The 27,775-nt window shown below is 38.9% G+C and overlaps 1 protein-coding gene across 2 annotated transcripts in view; it reads left to right on the top strand.

Annotated features, from left to right (window-relative positions):
* Positions 1 to 27,775, top strand: part of LOC129730924 (uncharacterized) — a 67,411-nt gene that overhangs the window by 17,376 nt on the left and 22,260 nt on the right. For both annotated transcript variants that reach the window (XM_055690569.1, XM_055690568.1), the window contains one exon: positions 12,068 to 12,463. In XM_055690569.1, coding sequence (XP_055546544.1) covers positions 12,275 to 12,463 — 189 coding nt within the window. In that variant the 5' untranslated portion in view covers positions 12,068 to 12,274. The remainder of the gene's footprint in view (positions 1 to 12,067; positions 12,464 to 27,775) is intronic.

The raw sequence follows: 27,775 nt of genomic DNA on the forward strand, positions 1-27,775 counted from the left end.
CCTGGCATCCCTGATCCATGGCATGCCCGTAACCGTTCAGAGAAATTACTCAAACAGGAGTTTTTTGCAGGTTGGGGAGTTTAATCGCTAACACTGCGTTACACTTTTAGTCAGTAATGGCGAATCAACAAATTTTATTCCAGCAATTGTTATAAGTGAGGCGAAACATTTCAGTTACGTGATTTCGTAGAATTGTAGTCACGTGTTGCTGCAATAATAAATGGCGAATTGATAGCATAAATTCTCATAATTAGTCCTAAAAGAAGGGTCAGAGAACTTACATCTGAATCGCAAAAGGTCGATGTGAGAATTTAGGAATCTCCTTAGCTTTCCAATTTTAAATAAGAGCAGTATTCTAAGACACGGAATGAATTAAACTAACCGGAGCAAACTCATCGCAAAGAAAGTAGGTAACCATTAGCCCTCGATAATTTCTACGTTAAAAGCCTTCCGCTAACAAGGGTTAAAAATACTCTTCGATACTGCATAGATGGGGCAAATCTGTTTCCATTATGCTGATAGGCTAAAAGCCTACCCTATGTCTCCGTGTTCGAGTTTCGACAGTGTGCACATTACGTGCTCATCGAGAATCATTCAGCGATATGCTTGGGTGAAAATTATTTCCAAAGGCAGAGAACGCCGAATTCCAGCGCCTTACAAATTGAGGGATTTCACATCGATTCACCCAGCTGTTGGCTGTTCGCCCTATAAAATTGTTGTGAGACTTTCTAAAAGTTTTTGAGTTCTTTAGTGAAAATTTATACGGATGCTTTAAATAAGCATATTTTTAGGACATGAAAAAAGCCAAGGCCAGTCTAGCTTAGAACCTTAGAAGAAACCAGCCAAAGCCGGTTGATGATTATTTTTATTAATAACATTCTTATTCGGCATTTTACGTGCCATAATGACAAAATGTTTTTTTATTCAATTTGCTTTATTCATCAAACAAATTTTTATAGATACTGTTCTTAGTTATTAAATTTGTAGAAAAAGGTGAAAAAGCACTTTGGTTTTTGTAAAAAAGACGTCCAGATTCTTATGAGATTTCGAGTATGCAAAGTTGCCTTGAATTACGAATGTTACCACCGACCACACAACATTTCACAGAAATCTGAAACGATATCACCAACCCCTTAGCTAGTGAAATCACGTGAAATTCCTCTATTATCACTTCACGATCGTGCGAACGCCTACGTTTTTCAGCACTGTGAAGAAGATATACAATTGATGAAAGAAAATGAGGTACTGCGATAGCTTGTAGAGTAATAATGTGCAAAACGATTGAAAAAATGGTCGTAAATGCCTGTGATAGCAACGATAATTGGTATACCTTAATTGCAATCTGCACTGAAGGGTGACGATTTTTTATTCCGAGAATGTCATTAGTATTTCGATGACTGTGCTGATGCTGTAACAATATTAAAAAGTGTAGTACTACCTACATCACGACCCCGCGTAGGATATACTTAGAAATTTTAAATATCAAAGCAATCCAGTTGAAATTCAATTCGATTAAATTGCAGCCAGCATATGACTGCAGCGACTTCCGGGGGAGATATGCATGTGATGCTCACAGTCAAATCACAAAACCTGCTGAGTGACGTGATGCAAAAAAAAACTATATCATTTGCTGGCACGAAACACAAAGTGGTGTCCTGTTGTATACCTAACTGCAAAGTCCACAGGACACGGAGCTTGCAGCTAGCAAACTGCTAGGCGAAGGCATCGTGCGGAAACGCACTGACAATTGCGCAGAATTTGATAAGGCTTGCCTGCCATGTGATTCTGGTGAATTGAAACTGTGGCAATAAATCTTCATACACAACGCAACCCACACTGTTTTCCACTACCTACCTACTGGAAGTCAGAGCATAGTGGCGCATAGACAGGAGTGGCTTATGGTTGCGTGCATATCATTGTTCCCACACTCAGTCGAATGCATCGTTCGCCGGTTGGATGCTTTTTGTCGATGGCGAAAGTATGCAGAACTTTTTTGCACCGAGGATGGAGTTCTCTAATAAACGTTGCAGAACTATTTTTATGATGACATTGTGATTCGAGAAATAATAGGGTTTAAATAAATAGATACATTTATTAGCAAAACAAACCTATTCTCTGCACTATGCAATTGTCCAGACCAGACGTTTGCTGGGATATTTTAATTCAATTCTTTATATGAATATCCTGGAAGTACAAGATAATAATTTGGTAATGGCATACATTATTACAAAAAACAGTCTGACAATGCGAATAACATGGAGCGGGGGCCTAGTGTGGTTGGTAACGTCTCCGCCAACCACGCTCGATGCCTGGGTTCGAATCCCACCGCCGACATAGGTGTCGATGGTTGTGAGGTGGCGTGATCCACTCACAACCAACCCAACTGGTCTAGATTCAATCCTAGCCGACACCGGGAGATTTTCTGAGGCGAAAAATCTCTGGGATCACGCCTTCCATCGCATGAGGAAGTAAAGCCGTTGGCGCCGGTCCGTTAACAAACGGGTCGTGAGTTAGGGACCTGGGTGTGGAGTCGCCTCCCTGGGCGTCGGTAATTGGCCACAACAGTGGCGGAAATAGACCGACGGAAAATAAGCGAGAATAAAAAAAAAAATGCGAATAACATCTGACCATAATAAACAATGTGTGTGATATTTCTATTATTGAACGATAACCATAGTAACGCATTCCCACAAGGCATCACCTGACATTCAAACTTTGATTTAAGTAGGTATAAAAAACAATTATACCTATTTGAAAATTTGCACGATAAGACAATTCAGTGTGGTTAGAGAACAGATTGATCTCTTATATGCAATACAGTTTGTGTCAATTATGCATATGGTTGATGAGTAATAAGGATTTGAAGTTGATTTTAAAAACTGACCCAGAGAGGGTTAACATCAACAAAATAATAACATAGTTTATCAAGGTTTCAGATATTTCGTCGATTATACCATATATTAAAAGCCCACATTCATGCTGTCTGGTCAATAGAGGAAAAGAGATATCTATCCAAACTCAAATATCTAATATTCAATGACAGTCCATCTATTTCAAAGGGAGGTTCTAATCGAAAATCGAATGTTACCGTTTTTCAAGATTTTTTTTTGACGAAATGACGGCTTCAGCTCTCATTGAATAAAGCCTAGCGCGACGATAAGCAATGTGCGCTGCACCTTTTACGGTCGTCATGTGTTCGAAAAAAAAAACAGGCTTAAATTAAATGAACTTTGTGATTTTCCGATTTTCTAAAAACTCCTCTATTCCCATTTTTTTTTATTTTGCTTCAACGTTGAAAAAACACTAATTTATTTTTTTGAAACGCTTCCTAAAGGCCTTCTTTATCGAATAAAGTTTAATTTGAGCCGTCAAACATCGAAACCAATTTTCTCCGATATCCTCCCTTTACATTCCTCACTATGTCGTGGAAGGAAAATTGCAAAGAAACAATCACTGTGCTTTGTGCCAGAAGTTTTTTGCTGATGGTAACTTTTCCGTGCTAATATATGCGGATATTAAAGACGTACGCGGATACCACCCATAATCAGTTTTCATAAAATGGATTCTACTGGTGTCTCGAACTTCTGCATCATCGTGATGGATGATGATCGATGGAAAAGGTCCTCTTTGCATTGAACTGGAAAACAGATGTATCAATATAAGAAGAAAAAAACTGCATATAAACGGGATGGATTTTAATTCTGTTACTGACGGAATCTTCAGCACGTGTGTATTTTATCCGATTATAACAGATGCACTGGCCTAGTTCGTTACGAACAGCAATTTAAGTATTATTCAGTTTGAAGCACAATCTTCGGCAATAGAAGGTAATCAAACAATATTTTGTGAGAAACTAAATCTTTCCAAAGATGAACTGTGAACGAAAAGCTTAATGTGCAACGTTTATTAAATTCCTGTAACTTTGGTTCTACTTTTTAGATTTTACTGAACAAAATTTTCCTAAGATCGTCTCCAAACTAGTATCAGCTAAATCAACAACAAAAATGAAAAGTACGATAAGCTCTTCAATTATTCCATAAAACGTAATTCGTCAAAGCAACACCAAAAACTTTTTTTTTAATTTGCGAGATTTGCACACTACGATATACTTACCTTATTCTGCCAAAATCATTGTCAAAGAATTCAAAACAAGGTTTTATGAGTTAATATGTATAAAACTAAAAACAAAACTAAGTACCGTGGAATGGGGTGAAATTGATCAGTGGGGTGAAATTGATCACCTGAAAATTCGTGATAAAAAATACTAATCAAAAGATATTGCTCTAACAACACTAGGCAATGTTAACGTGTCCTTAAACGCAACTTTTGCATGATTCACATACCTGTCATAGTTAACCCTTGCGTGCCCGGTCCAATTTTTCATATTTTCGAAAAATTCTTCTAACTCAGTCAAAACTCAATCAAAGTTGATCAAACAAGTTTCCACATAACAAAAAAAGTATTGAATTCACTTAAAGTAATCTTAGTTGAGGGTTAATTACGTGAAATTTGAAGAAGTGAGTAAAGTTTGATAAAAGCTCAAAAAATGTAATTTTTAACAATGATCATTCCATACCATTAAAGAAATAATGATGAATTCGCAAGAAAGCACAGAGATTCTAATTTCAAAGCTAGTTTTTGAGCTTTTGCAACAAACCGAATTGAAATCGGTCTAACGACGATCAAATAAGAGCAAATTTAGCAACAAGCAGCTCGTGAACCAAAATAAACAAATTTTAACCTAAAATATCGTTATTTTTGTTTCCAAACTAGCTGTAAATGATATATTCAGTACAGAAATCATCATTTATCTTTAGCATATCGAAAAAGAAGCACATTATCAAAAGAATGTATGGATTTCAATGGTGATCAATTTCACCCCAATTTACCTCATAGTACCTTATAGAATTATCGAATTTATTTCATGAAATAGACGATAGAAATTTCACCAATAGCCATAGAGGTTTACTGGAGCACATACCAGTACTTGTTTTAAAAAAATATACTATTTCGGGAAAAATGTACATGAAGCTAGTTAATTGGGAATTGTTATAAAAATTGATCAATTCCACCCCGTTCCATGGTAATAATAGTTAAACTTTAGCAGAAAAAGGTAAGTATAAAGTAGAGTGCAAAGCCTCGTGAAAAAAACCATTTTAGTGTAGGTTAGATGCATTGCATTCCATGGACTAATTGAAGAGCTTTGATATGAAAGCATCCTTCATGGAGGCGTATTGTCGTTAAGAAGCAAATGTGCTTAATGTTGTAGGAGATAATATAATGCTTGTTAGAAAATCCAGTATTTATTTTGCAATATTCAGAAGAGTTTTAGGCAACTGAATTCTCTATCTCAAAAACTTGTATTTAAAGAGATCTGAAGTGTCCTTTTTTGAACTATTCGTGTTTTCGAAAACTATTTTGTTTTATATTGACGTTGGACTATAGTTATAACGTCTATCTCGACTATATCAGTCATTTCGTCTATATCAGTCACTTCTTTTCAAAATATCGAGGTTTTGGCATCAACCGATCAGAATTTTTTTCATGGTCAAATTTATATTACAGAAATAATTTATTGTTTGGGATACACTATTGAAAATTTGGTCGATTGTTCATATCATACCGAGCAACCAATCACTACCTATCTTTCCAAGTACAGCCGACGCTAACGGATACAACCGATATGACTTTGTAAACAATTTGTTGTTGATGTTGTTTTACTTTCCTTGCCATTTCATATTCTTCAAAACTCTTCCCTCTTTCGAAATAACTGACGAATCCTTGATATAAAAGGTACCATTCGAACATTTCACCCCATCATTTTCATTCCAAAACTGTACCGGTATCATATGCACGCCATCAAATTGAATTTCTCTTTCGTGCGTTGGCCGGCAAAGCAGACGGTTCTTTCTGAAGCAGCAGCAAGCTGGTGGTGGCGAACATTGGTCACTTTTAAAAGCGCATGCCATCGAATTGAATTTCTTATTTGTTTATTCACGGGCAAAGCGGAAGGTTCTTTCTGGAGCAGCAGATGTCGGTTGGTGGCAAATATTATTCGCTTTAAAAAGCGCACGCCATCAAATTATATTTCTTATTCGTTCGTATGTATGAATTGCTATAGCACGTGTGTGGGTAGCTATATAGTGGGTGTTTATTTTTTCCTGTATGCCTGAAGGGCGCTGGTTACTAAAATGCCACTGGGACAGTTTTGCTGATTGTCTTTTGTGGCTGGCCCCGATTGCTGTGCACAGGTTACGGATTGCTCGTACTCATTGATGGAGTAGAACTGTTTTGTTGTGAACCTGTACCCCAATTAGGTACAACATAGTTGATGAAACTAATGACCTGCTTGGGATTAGAGCTGCATAATTGGTATGGAGTTAAAAGGTAGCTTCGTAAGAAGTTATACCTAGAGGAAGCAAGAGCTCTGCAAGAGCAAAGCAAATGCTCTGAACTCTCTGGTTCAGATTTGCAGGTGTCGTTCAACACTATAGTACACTATAGTATACACCGTTTTTTTTAAATGATAAAAAGCGGGACAGTGTCCGGTAAGGAGTCCCGTGATTATCCGTAGTTCATTACGATTTAGACTAAGTAACTTTCTGGCGGTTCCGGGGTTCGGATAGATTACCTTTTTAGCTTGTCTACAACCCTGTACCTGTTGCCATTGGGATGCTATTTCTAGCCTTTCCCAAGTTAGTAGTTCGCTTTTGATAGCGGAATTAGACGTACCCAGAAACGGCTCGGGGTCAATAAACCGCTGAGCTGAATCCTGTCTTACTAGGTAGTCACTTGTTCATTACCCTCGACTCCGCAATATCCGGGCACCCAAAACAGAAAAACTGAGTGAGTTGCATTTGGCACACTTGGTTTAAACATTAAAGCTCTTGAGTTGCTCTACAAAATGTCATATTCATATATTTTTTTCTAGCGATGTTGAAAAGAGTAGGATGACCCTGAAAATTGACAATTTTTTAAAGAAAAATGCGTTTTGTTCGTCAATTTACCTCTTTGCCCTATATTGTGACCATGCGTTTTGAAGCACTCTAGTCTCTTTGACTCCGGGGTGCGACCGTTCGGTGGTTGATGCTTCACACTCTTGCGAGTCTTCAGCGGAACCGTTCGAGCAGCCGCGGGGTTGCGTTGTTAAGGTGGTGACAGTGCACTCCCGGGAAGCATCCTGCGCGTACCTTTCCGGCCGCAGGGTTGCGTTTGGGTGGTTGTGGGATACTCCCGGAGGAGCTTCCCACGCGAACCTTTAGCCCATTCGCAGGATCACTTTGCCTGGGTGGTGGCAGGGTACTCCCGGAGGAGTTAGCCGCACGTACCTTCCCTGACATTGCGACGGAGTCTTTCCTGCTTGTGACGTTCGGCCTTCCGCTTACCTTTCGGATGCGTGCTTTGCCGAAACCGTAGTGAGTTTGGCCGATTCTTCGTCTATATCCAGAACTAGCTCGACCAAGGTCTTTACCAAGTTGCGGTTACAGACTCGCCACATTTTAGTATAGAGATGGTCGTTCTGATTCTGGAGTGAACGAAGGATCTTCTCGTCCGGAGAGTTCGCACTATCCGTGAAGTAACCGACATAGCGTCTGGCCTTCGGCAGATCCTTCATGTGGTATACACGAAGCTGTGCTCCCTCCCACGGTACGAGGGAAGGTACCTCCCTTTCCAACCACTGCACTGTGTCGGTGTCGGCACAGGCAAGTTGCAGGAAGCCATATTTTAGATGGCAACCGTTAAACTTGGGCTTGGTGGTTGGATTTTCCTGGTCAGCAATATGATCGAGGATGGAGGTCCGGACAGTCTGAAGCTGGTTCGTTGAGAGTAGGGAGCAGGGGTGGGTAGCAGAAGTAACCGCAAGGCTTATAGCTCCCGCTATGTCCCTAAATGTGGCCGTCGGGAACGGCTTCGGACCCGATGACCCCAAACCAGTGCCGTTCCGCAGCTTTTTTGGCTGTGGACACTTAGTACTGGTATTTGGGAACACCAAGTCGTCCGACCGCTGACGCTTGACGGCGACTTGGTTTGTTAGAGCAAGCTGCTCTGTCGGAAGGAGGGCCAGCTTCCTGATTTCTTCGTACGAGAGACCGAAGCGAAGATTTTTGCTCAGTCGCCGCCTTTGCGCGTTAGAAAGTCGCTTAACAAGGGGTGCCGATGATACGGGTTTCCCTACGTCATCGGGTCTTGTCTCTGGACCGGGAAGTAAGTCCATTTGACTTTCGTCATTCCCTTGTGGAGAACGTAGGATTAAGGATGAAGCAGAGAGTCCTCCGTCCAGCGATTCGCTGTCGAGGTTAAAGTCGTCCTCATGCTCCATCTCCTCCGTTCTGCCCGGTGCGTTTGTTTTTTTGGGACTGCGCTCCGATAAGTGCATGGGTACCGGCAAAGAAAGGCTGCCGGTGGTCGAATTTGTGAATTTCAGTGGTGGGCACCGCTAACCGAAAATTTAGCGACGCTAATCGCTAAGTCGCTAACCAGAAAATTTAGCTCGATAATCGCTAAACGCTAAACCTACATTAGCGGAACTTTCGCTAATCGCTAATCGCTAACTTTTTAATATGTAAATAGTCATATCGCTATATTTATTACTCGTGTTTTGTAAGATTTGGACCACTTTGATCTGTTTTGGTTAAACAAACGAAAACAATTACTTTTTAAAGCTATTTACAGTAAGAGGTTCACGAAACGGTATTCATATTTGATTTTGTTAAAACAAGAATAACAAAAGTTATTTAGCTTGCATTGAAAATAGATACTCTTAGGAATGTTTTCATAAAAATTCAATCATTCAATCTGAATCGAAAAAGTAGAAAAAAGGTTGTCATAATTTCAAGCGCATTGCAATTTACCAAAGTTCTTGGTGTGCCGAAAATTTAATCTAGACCTTGTGCTTGTTCTTCAAAATTCTCCTGTGGCTTGTACGATAACTGGAACTCCATTCTAGGGTAAAAAAACTGACCAAAGTAACTTTCGCAGTAAAGTATATTCATCTTTCGAAGCAGTTTACGTACGCCATCAGCAGCAATTCACAGTTTTTCTAAATATTTCTATTGTCGCTTCTCTGCAAAATTTAGCGAATTAGCGATTAGCGTTTCGAAGGCCAAAATTTTAGCGACGCTAACAGTTTCGCTAACCAGCTCAAAAATTAGCGAAATCGCTAAATCGCTAATTGAATTTTAGCGTCGCTAATTAGCGAATTAGCGAATTAGCGAAATAATGCCCACCACTGGAATTTATGTTATCCATAAAATTCCCACGAGCCGCTGGGTAAAGAAGAGTCCGCTGCATCAGTGACCCGCGTGATGCAGTAAGGACTAATTACTGTGCTCCACAGGCTCCGTTAGAGGCTGGGTATTTGTTAACCCCCCCCCCCTCCCCCAGCTCTTAAGCTGTTGCAACTATCCTCTTTTACAGGGGCTTTGGACCCTCTGCTCCAGTTCTCAATAATTCAAGTCTATTCGTCAAGGCTAGACTGAACCAAGGAGAATCGTAACAGGCAGTGTTAATCGAAGATTTAGTATTTTCTCGTTTATTCATTAACACTTCATTAAAAATATTAAAACGCCTAAACGAACACGGTTGAATAATTCCACTGTACAGCAGCGATTATAAATCTTCATCAAGGAAAACATACTGCCGATGAATGATCAACACTTATTTGCTAGAAATTTCATTTAGATCAAAACAAGTTCTTTTAAGTATCGTAAACTATCGGTAAAGTTTTCTCAATTAGCATATATTTAATTTTCGTTTTTTTTCGGTGCGCGGGTTTGTTTTAGTTTCTTGCACTCAGAGAAAAAAAAAACAAACTTTTCTCTATCGTGAAAAATAACAAAACATTTAAAAATGCTCTAAATCATAATTAAAGAAGTAATATATTTACCTGTCACCCGCCAAAACCTTGATAAAAACTATGCAAAAAGCGTGCAATTGAGTTCTTGCTTTTTTAAGTTATGAAATAAATGTAATTTCTTAACATACATAAAGTTACATGCTGGGCTGGAGCCAACCTAGCATGAGGTTGATCGGTTTAATGTCAAACAATTTCCAATCTAAGAATTTCCGCTTGAATCGTTCTGATCTCCAATTTCAGATAGTCTCGTTGAGTTTGCTTTTTGCTGAGATAGGAAAGTTTTACCCAATTCGCTAAATTAAATGATTGTCTTGGTTGTGCAGCTACGAAGAAATTTTTTTCTAAAGTGACAGCGCTTATTTAAAAAATCCATTCTTTTAGTAAATATTATTATATATAACGTTTCAACGTCTCCGCATTTAGAAATGCACTGTTAGATAAAATTGCAGAAAATACTAGAGTTACAATTCCGTCTACTATTTGTTTCAATGAAATACAGTGCTTCTTCATTTTTATCAACAGTCTTTTTTATCACTACTCGCCAAATTCACGGTCGATTTTCTCACGTTTTTTTTCTCGTTTTTATCACGCTTTTTAAAAAAAAACTATAAATCAAGAATAATGTACTTCCAGTTGCAGAAAATGTATTTAAAACATTGTGTCCTTGCATGTGTATAGTTTTATGAACTCAATTTATTTTATTTATTTTCTGTGGCAACTATGTGTCATATCTGTTACAAATAAATTGTGTCATAATTTTAAAAAATGAACCGTGAAGTACGTATTTCATTGAGTTTAAAGCAAAAATTACATATTAAGAAGATCTGTTAACAACTCAAATAGCCCTACAGTTTGGTCCTTATAGAGCATGGATTTAAAAATTATAAAATCTAGCAGTTCCACAATTTCACATCAACCAGCATTAGACTTGCTAGTTATGCTAAAAAATGAGCAGTACAAATCATATTGATATTGTATGTATAATAGCCGTGAGAAAGTCCGCGAAAATTCATTGGAGCAAAATATCATTAACTAACCTTTTCTTGTTTTTTTATTTGTATCTTGAACTTATATTCCATTCAACCATGAAAGTGCATCATTTTACTCAAAATGTCGTAAATTTTAATTTAATCCAACACAAAAAATGTAATTTTTATCATTTCGCTAAATTCACGGTTTTGCCAAATTTTTTTTTGACCGTGAAAAAATCGAAAAAGCACTGTATAAAAATACCGGAGTCCAACGTCATGCGGTCGTGTCGTGGATACCACCCTCCTACTTCTGCATGCATGCTTAATTTTTTCAATATCATCAAATAGAATTTGCACAATTTGTTCTATGCCACGGACGAGTTGGTGCGTAACTCATCGGCTACACTTTTGAACAGAAACACTAAGTTTGTAATTTTTTTCTTGTTTCACGTAGACCTCCTCTCCTACCAGAGTGCAGGGAGCGATGAACAAGTCGAAATTGAAAATCAAAAATTTGGTGGTCTTAAACGAACACAGTTTGCCTGGGGGTAAAACATATAGTCTCAGAATCTCACTTTTAAGTATCGACAATGGGGTCCTAAAGTTTTAAACGGTTTTCTGATTTTTATATATCAGCTGGAAGAGTGCAATTTTCTGAGCAAAACGTGATTTTTAAAAAATGTTCATCATATTCCTTTGATTTTTAAATGAAGGATAAAAATCTGCTCGAAATGCCTTTAATGACAGTTCTCTCATATACCGTACATGGGCGAAATGTCATCTTAGACCTTTCGAGCAGTTTTTTTCATTCTTCATTTAAAAATCGAAGGAAAACGATAGACGTTTTTTAAAAATCACGTTTTGCTCAGAAAACGCGGCTTATTCAAATGATATATAAAAACCGGTATACCTTTAGGACTCAATTAGTAAAAAAAATGAAAAATATAAAGGGTCTGTGCATAAATACACATATTTGAAGTAGACTACGAATGGTGTAATGAATTATTTTCAATGCAGTCACGTTACAAAAAATACCAGCTACGCACGTTTAACCCCCCCCAGTACTCTAGAGAGAAGCTGAGCGTATTTGAGCTTCGTTTCCTAGAATTAGTTATAATTACGAAAGATCTTAATTAACTCTATTTCTCCCAGACAAGCGTATCGAGGCGTACAATCGCAATTATAATTATTTACCAATATTGCTGGCTAATATCATTCCATCTCTCTGTTCAACTTTCAGCTCAATTGCAGATGCTACATATTTCGTCCTGCGTAGGTCAGATGATAAATTTTCCTAACACAGCTGAAACGAAATCTGCCGCAAGAAAATAGGTAGCAAGGCAACAACATTCGCAAGAAAAGTCAAATACGTTCCGAACGAGCGCACTCACACCATCGGAATCGGGGCACTTGATTCGAGAAGTTTACGCTGAAAGGAAACACCAGCATGGGAAGCCTGCCAAATTTGAGTGATTTGTCGACGGAGAAGCTGGAGAAGCGTTTGAAAGAACGCGAAAGGATTCTCGCCCGGGAGCGTATTATCGAGCGGGACTTTATTCGTGATAGAGATGCAGCGCTGATGGTAGCGGCGGCACGAGGACACGAACGACCGCCGATGTTTGTGCACCAGCAACAGGTAGATCTAAACGATTGACATTACTGCCCTAACTGACAAATATCCAGCACATTTCATGAGGGGCTTGTGCTGTTATTATATCGCTTTTGGTGTGAGTTAGGTAAAGTTAATTACTGTTTGGAGGGGTGTTTGATTGAATTTCTCCAAACTTCTATCGTTTCGTTGTGTCTTATTTATCTTTGGGAAATGTTGAACGATAGAGAGGATTCTCTTGTTTGGCAATATAGCGGTGAACTGATAAAAGGCATTTAATTCCGCGATTGATTAGAGCGGAAAATATCTTTTATACAATATAAACACTCAAGTGTTTCGGCTATTGTTCACGATCTACTATATAAAAATGGAATTCCGTAACGCTTGATCCTATTGATATTATTACCTCCGTCTCTGTGGTATACAGTAATCAGTATCATTTAAAATCGTTCTAAATCAGAAAAATAAGCGATGACATAGAGGGTTTTTAACCGGAAAATGTTCGCTGATGTTCAGGAAAAACATTTGGAGAAAAATAACTAGTATCTGATTACTACAATTTGAGATATTATTCACAAAACTACGAAAAACATGCAAAATTATGACTTTTCAAGCTGAATTTGCCTCTAAATCAAAATTCAAAGCGATGACATGTGATTCTTTTTTCATTAAAATGTTTGTTACGTTCAGGAAAAACATTCGAGGAAAAAAAATTAGTATCTGATTACTGAAACTTGAGATATTATTCACGAAACTACGTAAAACATGGAAAATTGTGACTGTTTTATACTTAATTAACCTCTAAATCCAAAATTCAAAGCGATGATATGAGATTCTTTTTTCATTAAAATGTTTGTTACGTTAAGGAAAGACATTTGAGGAAAAATAATTAGTATCTGATTACTAAAACTTGAGATATTATTCACAAAACTACGTAAAACATGGAAAAATGTGACTTTTTATACTGAATTTACCTCTAAATCAAAATTCAAAGCGATGACATGTGATTCTTTTTCATTAAAAAGTTTGTTACGTTCAGGAAAAACATTTAAGGAAGAATAATTAATAGCTAATTACTAAAACTTGAAATATTATTCACAAAACTACGTAAGACATGCAAAATTATGACTTTTTATACTCAATTCGTCTCCAAATCAAAACTCGAAGTGATGACATGTGATTTTTCTTTTCATTAAAAAGTTCGTTGATGTTCAAGAAAGACATTCGAGTAAAAATAACAGGTATTTGATCACAAAAACTCGAGATAATATTCACAAAACCACGTGAAACATGCGAAATCATGACTTTTCATACTAAGTTTGCCTCTAAATCAAAATTCGAATCTATGATCTGTGTTTTTTTTTTAAATGAAATTAAGGGAAAATGATAAGTACCTGATCATTTGAAATTTAAAAATTTTTAATAAAACTACGTGAAAAATGCAAAACCAAGATTTTTAGGCTTGATTTGTCACTAAATCATAATTCAAAGCGATGACATGTGATTTTTTTTTCAATGAAATGTTCGTTCGTGTTCAGGAATGACATTTGAGAAGAAATGATAGGTATCTGATTACTGGAAATTTAGATATTATTCATGAAACTATTTAATAATATAAATATTTAGGCTCAATTTGTCTGCAAATCAAAATCAAAGCTATGATATGTGATTGTTTTCCAATAAAATGTTAGTTAATGTTCAGGAAAGACATTTGAGAAAAAATAACACGAATCTTTTTGCTGAAAGTTGACATATTACTGAAAAAACTACGTATGTTTGAAGCATTGTTGAAGATGATTTTCTGCATACAAAGAAACACCTTAAAATACTTTCTTTGATTTTGAAAAACATATAATACATGCAAAACTTTGACTTTTTAAGCATTGAAAGTCATTTTTTATTTTCTACATAGTTTTGTGGATTACAGCACAATTGTTAGTTATCAGAAAACCTTCACTTCTTCTCAGACGTGTTCCTTGGACACCAACAAACATTTTCGTTTTGAAAAAAATCACAAGCATCTCTTTAGATTTCATTATAGAGGAGAATTAAGCATAAATGGTCATGCTCAATTCTTCTTACATAGTTTAATTTCCTAAAAAGAGGTTTTACTGTAAACGATTGTCAAATAGCCCGAATATCACCCAGTATAGGTATATTCGAAACTGGGATCTCCACACAACATTTTCCAAAACGGCGGCTTCCGGCCTCAGAAAAATAACCTTAAGTGGTATTTAGCCAACCGTTTCAATAATTCCGAAAGTGGAACTCCATACGTCGTTTGGAAATCCGATGGCGACTTCCAGTTTATGTGTGTTCTGTTCTCAAAATATTTAAGTATTTAAAGTGATGATGAACGTATAAGATGTGAAATATTTTTTAAGTGAGTTGTGCTAAAGCAGTAATGAATTATAAAAATGATTCTTAAATGATTCTTAAATTTAAAACCTTTGATCCCGAGCATCGCCGGGAACGTTCAACTAGTCCTAAATGAAAATTATTATAATCACAACTCGCAACTGATGAAATGTTTAACAATATTAAAAGATTATCGAAATAATTCAGATCGTCTCCCTGAAATAAAACTTTTCCAATTCTCTACGCGTATAGAGCTTTTAAATCAGTTAGGTTGATTATACAAAGCATAACCAAGATTCATACAAAAATAAGATAAGACTTGCATGCAAATTTGTGTAAATTGCAAGGCATTGTGAATGTGCGAAAAGCCAAAGTGGTGCAATCGACATGTTCTTTAAATGTGAATGTAGATAAACGAAATTTCAATAACCTTAAAATTGAGTTCAACCAAAACCGGATTGTACTTAATATAGAACCAAAATAAAATGAAATAAAATGTTACCAGCACGCAGGAATAATATTCAGTATTATACCATACACTTGCATGGAAATAATGGTGAAATGATAAAATTCAGTATATTTTGATAGATTTCAACTCTATTCAACAAAAAATACTAGCCTCCATCATTTTCTCGAGTCCACAGCCTCGCCAGATTCACCGGAAAGTGTTTTTTGACCGTGATAAAATCGGAACGGCATAAGAAATCGGGTATAAGAAATCAGAAAAAAAGATTTATAAGTTTCCGTTAGACTCCACTAGAAATTTGAGAAGTAAATATTGAATTTAGTCCGTACAAATACGTATTTCAACTGCGGCATACAGTCATCATCACTGTAAATAACTTATAAAGTTCTTTTTTACACGATTCTACGTACCGTGCAAAAAAAATCGTGTAAAAAAACCGCGTTATTTGGAAAAACATCGTAAAAAAAACCGTGTTATTTGTAAAAACGTCGTAAAAACAATCTTGTAAAACAAAAAACGTGTAAAAATGAAACTTTGTAAAAAACAGCCTATTATAGTTTGTTACCGTTACTGCTACTTACGACTGCTACTTGTTACTGCTACTTGGAAAACGACGTAAAAAAAATCGTGTTTTTGGAAAATCGTCGTAAAAAAGAATCGTGTAAAATGAAACCGTGTAAAAAAAACCGTGTAAAAAAAGACTTTACTGTATACCTTTTCCACCAACGCGAACAAACAATCTCCAAGAAAAATTTCTGTACGAGTTGTGAATAGTAAGAACGCGGAACGCGCGATTACTGTGACATGTCAGTTGGTCTTATTCTTGCTTTCTATGTATGTTTGCTGTTTTTCAACCATATATTCGTGTAAATCGACACGATGAAAGATGGAAAGAAGGACAATGAAATATCTAGTGCCCAGTGTCGCCTTTAGACGATCTTCAGTTAAACCTCTAAAAAGCTTCAATCAATACTTAAAAATGTTTATAAAGTTTCAAAGTGATTTTAACGAAGTCCGTCTGAAAATTAGTTAGGGCACTAGAGGGTTAAGCATTCAACATAGGATGATGGGTATGTTTACTTTTTTTTACATATAAAAGTGTTTACTCACACCAACCACTCATGTTATTTATATGACATGTCACAGAGTCACAAGAATTTTCTAGCGTAATTGTATCACATCTGGATCTGAGCTAAACAATTGATTATTTCTTTATTCATTTTTTTGTACAAATAATCACTCGTACGTTGATGACTTTAAACGAGCCAGAGGCTCGTTGGCTCCATGAAATATTAAAATAATGAAGTAGGGTAAATTACCAATTCTTGTCAGCCTATGTCAGTTGTTATGTTTTCTATTAACATTTTTCTTCATTAGGTGGTCAAATTTCATCAATTTAGTTATAATCATATTTTCCTACTCTCCATTTTATTAGAAACATTATTAGAAACATAGCTTCTAAATTTATTCGTAATGAGTCACTTTCACAGTTCATTTTGGTCCACCCATTTGCATGTTGGACATCATTAGGTTTAATTCTTACTGACGAAGTGACGAAAGAGAGACAGAAAGCTTGTGAAACTATACTCGTTCCTCCTATGATTTGAAAGTACATAAACGTATTAAATTACACCGCCGTTCAAAGTATAAAATCAATTCTGACGCGGTCTTACAGGTAGTTCGACATCATACCGCCTATTGTTGGTACTTCGAAAATGACCGTTAATATGGGTAAGCAAAACACGCTAGAAAATAATTGTACACCTATTACTCCAGCTAATATTGCTGCCGAAAACATTTTGACGTGGGACTACGTCTTTGTTTACTATACTGGGATGCATTCTGTAAAATTGGAGATGAAACTGGCAAATGTTGCGTCAGATTTCAAACGTTAATAACAGCATAACCACATGATGGATAACAATAACCAATATGTTGTTGGATAGATAAAATGTGTAACAATTTTATAACACGCTAGTTATCATTATTATTTCACTGCTCAACGGTGAAAATTGATAAAAAGTTACAGGGAAACTTACGCGAACAATGAACCAATTACATGCGAGCATTCCTAGCACAGACGACGTGAATGGACACCATCCGTTCCCCGTGTTATTCTCTGTATCGATATCGATATAAAAATTGACAGAGTCTCCCGTCCCAATAGGTCAATTTATTTTTGCTTCCATGAGCTTAGACTAATATGATGTCTCGAAGGTAAAAGTTTTCCGAAAAGTTTGAAACAATCCCCATTCTTGAACAATTCCTAAACCTGCTTTGAAAACCTAATAAAAACTGATGTCTTGAAAGAAAACATGCCGGTAAAAGCAGTACCAGTACCAATGTAGTAAAGAACCGCAGGTCTCTCGTTGTCTATGATTGCAGCGGTACTCTTCTATTCGTACATTTCAGCGGTACACTTCTATTCATACTGCAGCGGTACTATTCATATTGCAGTGGTACACTTTTGTTCGTACATTTCTATTCGTGTGCAATCGAGGAAAAACTGCAATGCTGCAGTTTATCTCATAAATATGATAACCATAAACTATTCAACGAGAATTGTAAATTTTGCAACGGATATTTATACAATTTTATCTTCGATATTCACTAAATAATCGTGACCGGATAGTATCGAAAGAGTAAATTCCACATATACACATTTATAGAAGAGTAAGAGCCTGCGAATGCTTGTGAATTTTTGGTTCAGCTGCTAAGATTCATTAGAATCTCTTTTTACATTTCAAAATTGTTAGATGATATATTATTACTCTAAGCTTTACCATAATAAACGTATGTATATTAGCAGTCTTCCTAATACAACGACAGTAGTTGTAGGTAAATGAAAAAAAATTGTCAAGCAAAAACAAAAATGGAATTGTTGATTGTTACGGTTTTTTGCTGGAACTTGTTAGACATATCTTCTTAAATAAGACAAAACCATTTATTATGATAACGTAAGTATTATTGGATTTGGTTTTAGAGTAAATAGAGTTAGCAGTCTTCCTAATACAACGACAGTAGTTGTTGGTAAATGAAAAAAAAAAAATGTCAAGCAAAAAACAAAAATGGAATTGTTGCCAAATAATGAACCTTTGTAAGGACAGTGTTGAGAAGTCACCATTTGTGATTGGACACACATACTCATTATTTACTAATATTTATCATAAATACTTAAGCTACTAACAAATCCCCCCCTTAAAAAAAAAAAAAATTCTGACGCGGTCAGTTCCGCGTGCTCCAAAGCAAATTAGTACAAGTGGTGCGTTAGATGCTTTTTTGTATACGACTGTCGAGGGTTTGATACATGTTTTCGTTCGCTGTGTGACCAACCATTCTCATTGTACAAGTTCGGTGGCTCAATACTTTTTAATGATCAAAAACGGCACCAGCAATCAGGTGAAAAGAGAACGGATCACGGCCTTGTCCGTAATGGTACATTTTGAGCAGCTGGACAAATATTCAGTTGACACTTATTGAATGTTTTAAACTCGGTTTTCAATATACTATCTATTCGTGATCAGGAATCGAGAGAAGCTGCTGAACATTACCGGCAAAAAGTAGCAAAATGCAACCCAAAATTAAAAACAACTTAACAAACTTATATACATTTGCCAGTGTGTGTAGGGGAAATTTCGTCGAAATTCGAATATAAACTGGTTGAAATTCACGCGCGCACAGCGTGAGTCCATATATCCGGATGCATCCTAATGGTAACATTAAGGACCATAATACCTTTCGTTTAGCGTTTGTTGAGCTAAAATTGGTTATAGGAAAAATGAGAAAACCAAAAGATATGATTTAAAGAAACCGTTCATTTTTGACAGATGTGCCAAAATCGAACCGTGTCAAAACAGCGCCGGCATCGTCTTTACGATCATTAGAAGAATGCTGTAAGGAAAGCGATGTAACAGTCGTAGTTGCCGGAGACCGACATTACCTCGCCATATCCACGACTGCTACGGAAAGGAAGGGTTATATCACCGTGGTAAGTGACCGAGTCGGACAGTGTTGCGCGCGAAGGTAACTCATTACAAAGACGAACGATAAATATCTTTCTTATCAGACTCCGCGGGCCAATGCGAGCGGTGCGCGGGGGTTCACTAGAGACAGAGTTTAGGTATTTGTGTATTAGTATTCCCGAGTATCCTCAGAAAAGCAAACACATTCCGGCAGACGTGAATTTACGCTATTATAGAATCAACAGAGGCGATCTTCGGCTAAACGGTCAGACCGAAGTCGAACAATATTGCGTGCGAAGTTCGCTTATTACGGGAACGTACGATAAGTATATTTCTTGCCAAACACCGCGATCCTTTGCATACGACGCGCACGAAAAAGCATCTGCAACGCATAGCATCCAGCTATTTGTCTATTAACAATCCCGAGTACCTTCGAGGAAGCAAACGCACATTGGCCGACGCAGTTCTGTGGAAGGTATACATCACGTTTCCGTTAATCACGATATTTATCGCCCGGACGAAATCTTCGGCTAGACGGCCACAGTGAAACATAAACGAATATCTGGGAGTTCTTCAAAAAATCTGAATATTTTCCGACAATATCTACACAACGTTAGTTAAACATTGATAGTTGTTTGAACTTGGAGAAATAAAGAATAAAAAAGTTAAAATTGGAAAAAATATCTGGTTTCCTATTAGCTCAGACTAACAGACTGGAACCTAGCTCCATCGCCGCAAAAAAACGATCATTTCAAATAACTAATCGCAAAACTGTCATCGCGCGATAACGCCGTTTGGGGAGCTGTCTTGCAATATCATACATATTTCAAAGTTCCCAAATTGACACCCAAACGTTCGCTGGCGCTGATGTCGAAAAACAAGTCGTAGTGCGAATACAGCAGCAGGTGGTGCTAGTGTTACTAGCGTAAAGTATTGCAATCATTCGAACGATGATTTTATTGAAAATCTGTTGAAAGTGTTATGTCTGTTAGTCTGTGCTATTAGTGTATATTTTTTTGGAAGGACGAAGTTATTATCTACAGCTTTTCCTCCTGGAGTGGTACAAACAGAAACGGAGACAACAAACCCAACTTTTCCAGGAAAAAAGCGCCGCCAGGAGGAGGAGGAGTGCGAAGGACTACAACAGCCGTAACGCTTTCATGTAACACGGAAGTTCTATCAGAGATTCAACGCATCCCGCAAAGGCTTCGTTCCGCGAGCCGAAATGTGCAGGGATAAGGAGGGGAACATCTTGACGGATGATTGTAAGGTGATCGAAAGGTGGGAACAGCACTTCGATGAACATCTGAATGGCGTACAGGCAGGAGACCAGAACAGCGACGCAGGAGACTCTGTCGGTGCAGCAAGTAACGGAGATGTGCCGCCCCCATCGATAAGCGAAGGTAATGATACTATCCAAAGGCTTCTCAAGATGGGCGCGGAGCTTCTCAAGATGGGCTCGGGCAAGTTGGCCAGTTGTCTGCATCGTCTGATTGCAAGAGTTTGGGAAACGGAATGCCTACCGGAGGAGTGAAAGGATGGAGTTATTTACCCCATCTACAAGAAAGGCGACAAGCTAGATTGTGAAAACTACCGAGCGATCACTATTCTGAATGCCGCCTACACACAAAAGTTGGAGTGTGCGTAACCAGATCATTTATGAGCGAAATTAGCGCATTTACTGATTAAATTTGGAACCATTACAACGCATGTGCGTTGGGCATAACGCTTTTGTTACTCTAGCGTATTTTGAATGCATTGCGCAGCTCCACACAATTACACTTATAAAGTATCAACCGATGTTCAGAAGGCTGGCATCGTTAAAACAGTGCAACCAGTAATCAATGCTGATAAGTTGGGTACTGACTAAATTGAAGAAATTATTGTCTGATCGATTCACTTTCATGAATCAGGTCATTTGAAAACATCATTCAATCATTAACAATAAACAAAAACATTAGATTTGTCCGAAACATTTTGCATTAAATGATGACTCTGGTTTTATTCACATGCATTCGGTTCTGCGTTACTGGCACCAGCATCAATAACTTCTGCGGCAACAAGTCTCGCTATTGGCTGTTTCGGTTGCTGACGAAGTTTAGGGATGCACGAGCCGTTGATACGCACCGGTTCGCGAAAGTAAAGAACGGATTTTTGAACGCCTCGAAACTGATCGTTCGCCCAAAGACGAAGTTTACCGAGACATTACGATTTTTGTGTATATGATACACAAAAATATATTCCTTGTACCACTTTTGCGTTATGCGTATCACGCATTGGTTGTGAGAAGTCAGAGCAAATTCTGTGCGAAATGAAAGGACACATAGGAAGCTTGAACTTTTGCGTGTACAAAGTGATATCCCAAATAATTTTCCAGCGGCTGCCACCACTAACCAACAGATTCGTGGTAAGTTATCAGGCCGGCTTCATGGAGGGTCGGTCCACAACGGACCAGATCTTTACTACAGAGTCCCTACGCATCATCTCTTCATCGACTTCAAAGCCGCTTATGACACGATTAATCGTGAAGAGCTATGGAGAATTCTCGACGAAAACGGCTTACCCGGGAAGCTTACCAGACTGATAAAGGCTACGATGGAAAATGTGCAGTGTTGTGTGAGGATTTCGGGTGGTCTATCCGACCCATCCGGATCACGCAGGGGACTTCGACAAGATGATGGTCTTTCCTGCCTGCTGTTCAATATTGCGCTAGAAGGTGTTGTGAGACGAGAGGGAATAGACTCGCGGGGCACGATTTTCGTTAAATCCGGTAAATTAATCTGCTTTGCGGATGACGTTGACACTGTCGGCAGAACATTTGAGGCGGTGGCGGATCAGTACACCAGACTAAAATGTGAAGCAGAGAAGATTGAACTGAAGATAAATTCATCTAAAACGAAGTACATGCTAGCGGGTGGTGCTGAGCGCGACAGGGCACGCCTAGGTAGTGTTGTGATAATCGACGGTGATGAGTTTGAGGTAGTTGACAAGTTCGTGTACCTTTGGTAACTAAGAACAAGGATACCAGCCGTGAGATTAGGAGGCGAATCATCAGCGGGAGTCGTGCCATCTTTGGCGGTGTACAGGAGAACGGAGTGTGGAGACGGAGAATGAACCATGAGCTCGCGCAACTCTACGGTGAACCCAGCATCCAGAAAGTGGCCAAATCTGGACGGATTCGTTGGGCGGGGCACGTGGCGAGAACAACGGACAATTACCCTTCAAAATTGGTTCTCGAATCTGGTTGGTACGAGACGAAGAGGAGCACGAAAAGAAAGATGGTTTGACCAGGTGGAACATGATCTGGCAAGTACGGAGTGCCCGAGAGATTGGAGGTGGGCAGCCAGGGACCGATCAAGTTGGCGGAATTATGTTGTGCAGGCCATGTGGACGTACGGCCATTTAAGTAAGTAAGCTTTTCCTTAGACATTACACTGATCAAACGAACCGTTTCAGCTCTGAAACTATGTTTGAATGCAGAATAACTCAGAAAATACTCTTAAAGTAAGTTTCCCTGATAGCACAAAGAATTTCGGCTGACATATAAAGCAAATTTACCGAGCTGAGTGCCTATTTATGATAAAAATATTTTTTTATGTGAAACTGTACCAGAGTGTTTGATTAGTTCTCGGCAGTCTAAGCAGTTGTTATGTTCCTTTCATAAGTCGACTACTTATGATTAATTCTTTCATTCTTTTAAACAGTTAAGTTAAATTGTAAAATAATTCTTTGCTCAGTTCCATTCCCGTTCACCCATTTCAAGTTCTCGTCAATATTTAAATGCAAAAAATACAATTGATAATACAATTGATCAAATCGGTTGTGTACCTTCTGAGATAATGTAGTTTCGTGATTTTCACAATTCGGTACATTACAGACGAAGTTACAGTTCGATTACAGTAAAATTCAATATTGTGTTATGGGTCAGCTAGACCTCTCATTTGACACTTATTTCGTGAAAATCGGTTCAGCCATCTCTGAGAAAAGTGAGAGAGTTTATGTATTCTTCGGAATATGTTTCTTTTCGTAGCTAGATTTCACATTTTTAAACATAACAGGCAAAGTAATAGTCCGATTGCAAAAAAATCAATGAGGTCTTATGGGGTAACTAGACCTTTCATATGACACTGATTTTGTGGAAATCGGTACAGCCATCTCTGAGAAACATTAGTGAAATTAAACAGTCTTCAGAAGACGTTTCTTTTCATAACTTTTGAACCACATGTTCAATCTACATAAAATTCAAATGTTAAGGGTTTTTAAAATAGCCCGTTCATTTGATACCAATTTTATTGAAATCGGTTGTGTGGTTTCTGAGATATTGATGTTTCGTGATTTTTACATTTTTAAACAAAATCTCCAAAATAAAAATCCAATTACAATGAAATTTAATAGGGTCTCATGGGGCAACTAGAACTTTCATTTGCATATAATTTCAATAAAATCGGCCCAGCCATCTATGAGAAAAGTGAGTGAAAATAAAGATCTGCACATACACACACACACACACACACACACATACAGAAAATGTTCAGCTCGTCGAACTGAGTCGAGTGATATATGCTATTCGGCCCTCTGGAGTACTTTCATATCTTCGGTTTTGCAAGTGATTGCTATACCTTTCTAGGAGAAAAGCAAAAGGTTAAAAAAATTATTAATAAGAAGTAAAATATTCGTGCTGAAGAAATAGCGAAATAAAAGAAATGACTTTGAATTTCGTACACTTCAATCACGAGCAGTACCGGGGAACGTACGAATAGCACAATACCAAATTTAAATTTTGTTGAGGCCATATGTTTTGATCAAAGCAGTTACAGTTTTAAATAGTCTTTGAATTTCGTTTCTTTTCATAACTTTTGAACCACATATAAAATTGCTATGAAATTTCTTACTTGTGAGTTCGAGAGACAACCTGTTCAAGTGACACTAGATTTGTCCAAATAAGTCGTGTGATCTTTGAGATAATAGACTTCCGTTGTTTTTTATAATTTATTACATAACGGTTGGAATAAAAATACGATTATAGTCAAATAAAATGGAAACCTATAGGAAAGCCAAACTTTTCATTTGACACTCAGATTGTTGAATTTAGTCCAGCCATTTTCGGGAAAACGAGTGAATTTGAAAAGTCACCGGAACATGTTTCTTTTCACAATTTTTGAACCACGTGTTTAATCACTACAAAATACATCAATTAACCTTTAACTAGCCCGTTCATTTGATACCAATATTGTTCAAATCGGTTGTGTACTTTCTGAGATAATGAAGTTTCGTGATTTTCACATTCTGGTACTTTACAGACGAAGTTACAGTCCGATTAAATTGAAATTCAATGGGGTGTTATGAGGCAGCTAGACCTTTCTTTCGACACTAATTTCCTGGAAATCGGTTCAGCCTTCTCTGAAAAAAGTGAGTGAGTTTGAGTAGTCTTCGGAATATGTTCCTTTTCATAGCTGGATTTCACATTTTTAAACATAACAAGCAAAGTAATAGTCCGATTGCAAAACAAATCAATAGGGACTTATGGGGCAACTAGACCTTCCATTTGACACTGATTTTATGAAAATCGGTCCAGCCATCTCTGAGAAACATGAGTGAGATTAAACACTCTCCAGAACACGTTTCTTTAAATAACTTCTGAACCGCACGTTCAATCTTCATGAAACTCAAAAGTTAAGGGTTTTTTAAGTAGCTCGTTCATTTAAAATCATTTTTTTTAAATCGGTTAGGTAGTTTCTGAGATAATGATGTTTCGTGATTTTAACATTTTTGAACATAACCTCTAAACTAAAAATCCGATTGCAATGAAATTCAATAGGGTCTTATGGGGCAACTAGATCTCTCATTTGCATATAATTTCATGAAGATCGGTCTAGCCATCTCTGAGAAAATCGAGTGAGATTGGGAGAGCGTTACACACACACACACACACACACACACACATACAGAAAATGCTCAGCTCGTCAAACTAAGTCGATTGATATACGAGATTCGACACTTTGGAGCACTTTTATACCTTTGGTTTTTCCAGTGATCGCGTGGTTTATCTAACGAAGTTTTGCGATTCTTTCGTTACGCTGCACTACCGAGAGAAAATTGCGGACAAATTCCACTCGATTGGTCGAATGGTACTGCGTACCGAACGACAAAGGGTTTCGGTATGACCGGCGGGAGAGCAATTATCAAAACGATGTGTTCGATTATAATTTCTTTATTGAACTGACTATATGACTGTGATCGGAGTGAGTGCATGAGTGTACGGTCGGGCCTGAGTGCCGTCGGGCTCAAAGTAAGGTGATGTGTAAGGTAGACCTAATTTCGGTCGATTGTATTGGAACATGTTTGATTAAGGGTTGAATTGATCCTGAACATGCCGGCCGCCGTTGAAACAGTCCGTTTCAAGCATCTTCCACACGTTCTTCATCGGTAGGAGCCAGAGTCAGACTCGTACGAAGTCCTGACTTGTCGTCCTGTGAGTCTTCATCGTGGTTTATTGGTAATATGGCGATCTCCGTGATCCCACGCTTGTACTGGCCCTGAGCAGTCTTGACCACGACCACCCTGACTCGTCCATCCTTGCCAGTTATGGTTTCGATAATTCGCCCCAATGGCCACTGGAGAGGCGGTGTCGACTGTTTCACCAGTACTAATTGACCAGTGCGAACATTGGAGTGTGTTCGTTTCCATTTTGTCCGTTGTGGGAGCTGGCTGACGTAGTTTAGTTGCCAACGGCGCCAGAGGTCATGGACCGACCGCTGCATCTCTTGGTAGCGGGACAAGTGTTTTGTGGTGATGTTTACCAGGTCCGGTTCCGGTAGAGCAATGAGAGGCTCGCCAACGAGGAAGTGGCCCGGAGTTAACGCAACGCAGTCGTCGGGAGAATCTGAAAGCGGAGAAAGGGGACGGGAGTTTAACACCGACTCAATTTGGGCTACGACGGTTTGGAGCTGGTCTACGGTGAAGGAGCGGTTGCCCATGATACGACGGAAGTGGTGCTTGAACGACTTGATTCCGGCTTCCCAGATGCCGCCGAAATGCGGCGAGCGGGCCGGAATAAAACAGAATTTTATTCCACTTCCTACGCAGTAGTTGTCCCAGTCCTTGGAACGGAATTGGCGGAGGAACTCCGTGCGTGTCTCCCGAAGTTCTCGGTCTGCCCCGACGAAGGCAGTCGCATTGTCGCAGTGTAGTTCGAGCACGCGACCGCGACGAGCAACGAATCGTTTGACGGCGTTAATACAAGCGACGGACGACAAATCTGCAACGACTTCGATGTGGACGGCCTTCACCACGAGGCATACGAATAATGCGACGTATACCTTTACCGACGCGCCCCGCCCACTTAACGGACGAACGAGAAACGGCCCACAATAGTCCATACCAGAGTGTATGAAGGGTCTAGCTGATGATAAGCGGACAGATGGATATGGTGCCATGATTTGTTGTGCCAGCTGTGGTTGACACCGGAAACAAGTGACGCATTCACGTACTATCTTGCGGGCGAGCTGTTTGCCCCGGAGCGGCCAAAAACGCTGGCGAATCGTAGTGAGTGTTAGAGTAGGCCCGCCATGCAGCGTTCGAATGTGACAGGACCGGGCTATGAGCCAGGTAAGACGATGCTCGGCTGGAAGCAGTATCGGAAAGCGATTGTCGAAGGGTACTCTCATGTTGGCTAGTCTTCCACTTAACCTGAGCAACCCAAACTGGTCCATAAACAGCTTCATGTCCTTGCGTGGTAATTTCGACGCGACAATGGATGCACCGGTGTTCATGCCTTGTACACTCCGATAGTAGCGTACTTCGGCCGGAAACGATATAGACTGGACTTGACGGGCGAGGATCTTGAGCGCATGTTCACATTCTTCTGGAGTCAGTGAACCGCTCATACGTTTGCCTCGAGGGAGTCTGGCATTGTTGATGCGACGATACATTAGCGCCACGAAGCGGACTAGCTTGGCGAGGTCCGAGAAGCGGTCGAATAATGATAAATCCACGGTGTTGCTGAGGAAAGCGATGACTGGACAGGCTTCTTGCTGCAAGTCCTGAGCGTTCGGCGTCAAAACTGTGCACTCTGGCCAACTATCGACGGGGTCCTTCAGGAAACACGGTCCATGCCACCACAACTCATCATTCAAGATCTGGTTTGCCATCATTCTCCCTGGAGATAAGGTCCGCAGGATTCTGCTCCGTTGGCACGTGCCTCCATGTACGGCCCTTTGTAAGGCGCTGCGATTCGAGACAAAGACCTTCCAAACATTAGACTGCGACTTGATCCAGTGCAGCACGATCGTCGAGTCCGTCCAGAATGTTGGCGGTTCGGTGAAATTAGTAGTGCGCTGGATGTTGTCGGCAAGCTGGCTTCCGAGCAGTGCAGCGCAGAGTTCAAGTCGAGGAATGGATTGTCCACGTAGGGGAGCGACTCGGGACTTGGCAGTTAGTAGATGACTGTGAAGCTGTCCGAACTCGTCACGCGAAACAGCATAAATGCAGCAACCGTATGCTGTCTTTGAAGCATCACAAAAGCAGTGTAAACTGTACTGCCGATTGTGCACA

Source organism: Wyeomyia smithii, chromosome 3 (assembly GCF_029784165.1).
Source record: "Wyeomyia smithii strain HCP4-BCI-WySm-NY-G18 chromosome 3, ASM2978416v1, whole genome shotgun sequence".
Taxonomy (NCBI): Eukaryota; Metazoa; Arthropoda; class Insecta; order Diptera; family Culicidae; genus Wyeomyia; species Wyeomyia smithii.